Source organism: Nansenia antarctica, assembly GCF_963989245.1.
Source record: "Nansenia antarctica genome assembly, chromosome: 5".
NCBI classification, from domain to species: Eukaryota; Metazoa; Chordata; class Actinopteri; order Argentiniformes; family Microstomatidae; genus Nansenia; species Nansenia antarctica.
This window is the reverse complement of record NC_137690.1, coordinates 5,805,318-5,810,317: the sequence shown is the minus strand read 5'-3', so window position 1 is coordinate 5,810,317 and position 5,000 is coordinate 5,805,318. Positions and strand designations below refer to the sequence as shown.

Sequence of the window (5,000 nt, the reverse complement as noted above, 5' to 3'; positions counted from 1 at the left end):
CTCTGATACAAGTAGAACACATCGAACAGAAAAGAGCAATAACTTATTTTGATTTTGAGAGAGGAAAATATCACATCATTGTACTTCCAGAGATCCAAAGTCTCTTCCACACTACTGTGTTCATGTATTGGAGAGGGTAAAGATTGTTGGTGTTATTGTTCTACAAGCTGGTTCTTGTCAGACAGGTTTTCGGAGGGAGAATGATTAACTCATAACACCCTGCACTTCCTGTCTAGCTTTCTATTCTCTCTGTCTCCAGTAACCATCAGGAGATCTGCCTCCATGACTTTTCATAATCCAGTGACCAGCCTTTTCTTTATCAGCAGATTATAAACGTGATTCATGCAACCTGAAATGTTCTTTCAATAAGTGATGACTTTATAATCACAGGGCTCTTTCGTAAAATATGTTTATACACAGCTGTACAGATTATGAAATAATTGTTTATCATCATTCAAGCAAAACATATTAAATATGCACAGCATTTATTAAAGTGTGTTTGTCCACAGAGGCAGCTGGGGATGAGTCAGCAGAAAGTCCAGCAGAGAGTCCAGGAGAGAGAGAAGGAACTGAAGGAGATCCAACAGGCTGTGGAGTCTCTCAGAGTGAGTATTGACCAGAGGAGACGCACCATTTCACTGCTCTCCTCCAGTCAGCCCCTCTCCAATCCCACTGTGTGTGTGTGTGTGTGTGTGTGTGTGTGTGTGTCAGGCACGTGCCGTGAGCTTTTAGATTGGTTAAGCATAAGATATAGAAATACACATAATTACACATACACGCTATCAGTGAACGCAGTTTCAAGGAAATGCAATTTTGATGCCCTAGAACCCGCTAATAAACTGTAGGGTCACTTTGTGATCAGATTACCAAAAACAAAAAAAACAGTTGCCAGTTTCGACTATATCAGGGGTGCTCATTGTTCAATCTTTTTTGAACCAAGATCTTTTCAAGTAGCCAACCTGCTGAAATCTACAAGTCCAGTTTCAACATCGCAAACGCACACACGTACAACACAGACACACACCGTTTCCATCCTCCATAGTAAACTCACAACACACTTTCTTTTCACACTTTTGTCACACAGGCACTTGACATCACATCACAAACCCTCCCTCTCTATCTCTCTCAAACACTTTTGGTCCAGAACCACTGGCACGGACAGCGACATTAGGCCTATCTCAGCGATTGATTAAGCAGTTCTCTCTCCAAACACAACGGCACAGGCCTACATTCAAAGGTAAAAGCAGAGGAAGTCTTAAATAAGGAGCCATAACCAGCAGCACAGCAGTACTCAAACCATATAAACAAGCACAGATCGCCACCAGCCTCGCGAATCATATAAACCGCTCATACCAGGCTTGCTGTAGCCCCTAGCGACTCTCCCTTTCTGGGTGTGAAGATAGGTGAGCGGTGGCTTCGGGCGGACTTTAGCCAGTAGTTGTGTTTTTCCAGTCCAGTCCAGTCTACGAAATCCCTTTAGGTCGCTGACAGTAATGTCCATATTCACAAAATCAAGCAAGTTATCCTTATTGATTATTATTATTTAGATCGTTTGAGCTAGCTGGCATAAGCTATTCTGCCGGGCGAGAGAAAGTAAGGTGAAATGTTAAGTGAACTTGAAAGTGACAAGAGCCAATCAGTAGCTCTTATCGGAATGAACGAACTACTGATTGGCTGGTAAGCATGCTTACCCTGGCCACATTAAACAGCGGGCTGAGGCATCGGAAAAAAAAAAAAATACATTTTCACGCATTCGAATGTACGCGAGGGAAAGCAGAGAGAGAAGTGCTTATAATGCAACGCAATGCAAGCAAGCAGAATAGCGAGTGCTTATTCCTGCAGGTGGCGCCAAAATGAATTACTCCCGCTGCCCTGGGACCTAAAATAAAAAACAAACAAACGGTTACATGCACTTATATTTTAATATTTTCACTGTCCTTTTTTTTTTTTTCGTTGGGTAAGCACTGCTTACTATGCTTATATGGACGACACGTCCTTGGTGTGTGTGTGTGTGTGTCCTAACAGTGCTCTGCACAGGCAGCAGTGGAGGACAGTGAGAGGATCTTTACTGAGCTGATCCGCTCCATTGAGAGAAGGCTCTCTGAGGTTAAGCAGCTGATTAGAGCCCAGCAGGAGGCAGCAGTGAGTCAGGCTGAAGGAGTCCTGGAGCGACTGGAGCAGGAGATAGCTGAGCTGAGGAGGAGAGACGCTGAGCTGGAGCAGCTTTCACACACAGAGGATCACATCCATTTCCTCCAGGTAACTACACTGACCCTCCATCTGCAATAATAAGATATTACTGTTCAGTTATTCATGTATTGGTTTTCTCTCTCTCCCTCTCTCTCTCTCTGTCTCTCTCTCCCTCTCCCTCTCTGAATCTCTCTTTCTCTCTCTCTCTCTGTCTGTCTGTCTATCTCACTCTCTCTCACTCGCCCTCTCTCTTCTCTCTCTCTCTCTTGCTCTCTCTCTCTCTCTCTCTGTCTCTCTCTCCAGAGTTGTCAGTCTCTCTCCAGTCCCAGTGTATGTTCAGACTTCCCCAGCATCATTGAGGGTCCTCTTCAGTTGTTTGGAGATGTGAGTGAGGCTGTGTCTGAGCTGAGAGAGAAACTAGAGGACGTCTTTAAGGGGGAGTGGCCCAAGATCTCAACTACAGGTGGGCTAAAAACTCTACCTGTAATACCTTCACACAATCAACTTTAGACCTAGCCTAACCTTAGTCCTAATCATCACTTTATACAGTGTCATATACTATAATAATGTCCCTCTGCGGGACATGTGCTATATAAATAAACCTGACTTGACTTGACTCTCTCCCTCCCTTTCTCCCTCTCCTCCATCCCTTCCCCTCTCTCTCTCCCTCCATCCCTCTCTCTACCTCTTTCCCTCCCCTCTCTCTTCTCTCCCTCCATCCCGCCCTCTCCCTCCATCCCTCTCTATTTCCCTCTCTTTCTCTTCCCCCTCGTCTCTCTCTCTGTAGTGAATGCAGTGGATGTTTTCCTGCCAGCAGAGCCCAGGACCAGAGCCCAGTTCATCCGATGTGAGTGTGTTTATCCTGAAGTAGCTGACAGTAGGGCTGCAACTAACGATTATTTTGATAATCGATTAATCTGCCGATTATTTTAGTTTATTTTGCACATTTTATTTTATGTTTTCTAAATCAGCCAGGCCTATACATATACATGTGCAAAATGAATAAGTATTAATAATTTAAAAAAAATAATATAAATAAAAAAGGCTTTGCTACATCAAATAGGTTTAACAACAGGCCATGGACTATGGCGGTAGATTGTTTCAATAAAGTAGTTGAACTCTAGCTCAATACATGCATTGTTTTAGGTAATAACTTTGCTTAATGTAAAGGTCAGTAACCCAAAGTGCAATATAGGCTACAGACAAGACACTAATGTTTTTATATAACAGATATGCTCCAAAACAATGCAATGTGTCCTATCACTCCATACAATAGGCTAGGCTACAGTCAGTGTCTCACTCTAACTCACGGGTAGCTTGGTAGGCTACCAATAGCTAGCCTTTAGCTTATCACCTCTGCTCTACCACTGACGTTAGCCAGCTAGCTAAATACACTTGTCATGCAATATTGAATTCATGAATGCGAGCAAACACTCACTGGCTATCGCATTACATTACAGTCATTTAGCTGACGCTTCGCCAGAACTCACACTAACGCATTTGCATGGAGAGCAGGAGACCATGGCAGGGCTGAGCCCAGCAGTACTTCTATAATAAAACAATAGGAAGTTAGCTGTAACCCTCCTCTATAGAAACATAGTTAGTGCTCTGGTTCTCAGCACAGCTACGCAGACTACATCTGGACGAGCAGCGTAGTGACAGCCAGCTAGCGGCAGCTAGTGATGTGTCCTACCGTGCCGACGCTTCGTAGCGTGTGTCCAGTAACCGAGGCAGATTTTTGTGGTGCGCGTATCGAGGCATGTGTTGATGACGTATGGTAAGAGCGAAGCTTCGCCTGCCGGCCGTACCACGTGACCGATTCGGGAAATGTGTATAAACTTGCCGTTGTTTTTCTATGTACCCCAGCTTAATCTGTGCCCTGTGAAAGGATCTTTTCAAAAGCAGGTGAAATCGTCTAAAAAAAAAAGAAACCGCCTGAAGCCCAGCACTGTGGAGAAGTTGTTATTTTTGAATAAAAATGAATAAATGAATAAAATGTTGTTGTTCCTAGTAACACAACAAGCACATTTATTCAATTCAAAGCTTCACACACCAAAGCCACGGTGTCATTATCACTCTGCCTGCTATACATTTATTGTCCACTTGATGGCGCAGTAGAGCAAATGAAGCAACACGAAGCTTCGGCCTATGTGTGACGCAATTGGATGGAAAGCTTCAACAGTTCATGAAGCTTCATCTCGCCATCACTAGCGGCAGCAGCGAGCTAACCCTGCTAGCTAACTCACTAGCATGTCCTGACAGCAGACAGCAGACAGCTTCACGCTCAAGGCTTTTGAGTAGCATGATTTAAATGTAGCCGCCGGTGTAGGTACCGGATTTTCCCACTTTTCCGGTTCCGGTCATAGGTTCTGCCCTTTCCGGCCATAGGTAGCGCTATGATTCGCTATGATTCGCGATGCCTACACCGGCTCTGACAGCGTGGCGTGCGTCAACAGGAAGTAGGTTTGTTATGGAACAAGACCCGACGAATCGATAATGGGATTCGTCGCCAACGAGAGAGAGCTCTAGGAGAGGGAGAGACTCATCAAAGACAGCCTACATATCTGACTCTCCTTATTTCTCTGATCTGGTCTCTGCTCTGCTCTTCTCCCAGATTCCCGTCGGCTCACACTGGACCCAAACACAGCAAACAGACACCTCTCTCTGTCTGAGGGGAACAGGAAGGTGACATGTATGAACCAAGCCCAGTCATATCCTCATCATCCAGAGAGATTCACTAACTGTGCTCAGGTGCTGTGTAGAGAGGGTCTGTCAGGACGCTGTTACTGGGAGGTTGAGTGGAGTGGGGT

At 44.8% G+C, this 5,000-nt stretch overlaps 1 protein-coding gene across 1 annotated transcript in view; it reads left to right on the top strand.

The window, feature by feature from the left end:
* LOC308159224 (tripartite motif-containing protein 16-like) overlaps window positions 1–5,000 on the top strand; it is a gene marked incomplete at its 3' end in the record, with an annotated part of 5,924 nt that overhangs the window by 590 nt on the left and 334 nt on the right. The window contains exons 2-6 of the mRNA XM_080532968.1: window positions 510–605; window positions 2,026–2,259; window positions 2,494–2,653; window positions 2,978–3,037; window positions 4,805–5,000. The exon at window positions 4,805–5,000 is cut by the window's right edge and continues 334 nt beyond it. Coding sequence (XP_080389094.1) covers window positions 510–605; window positions 2,026–2,259; window positions 2,494–2,653; window positions 2,978–3,037; window positions 4,805–5,000 — 746 coding nt within the window. The remainder of the gene's footprint in view (window positions 1–509; window positions 606–2,025; window positions 2,260–2,493; window positions 2,654–2,977; window positions 3,038–4,804) is intronic.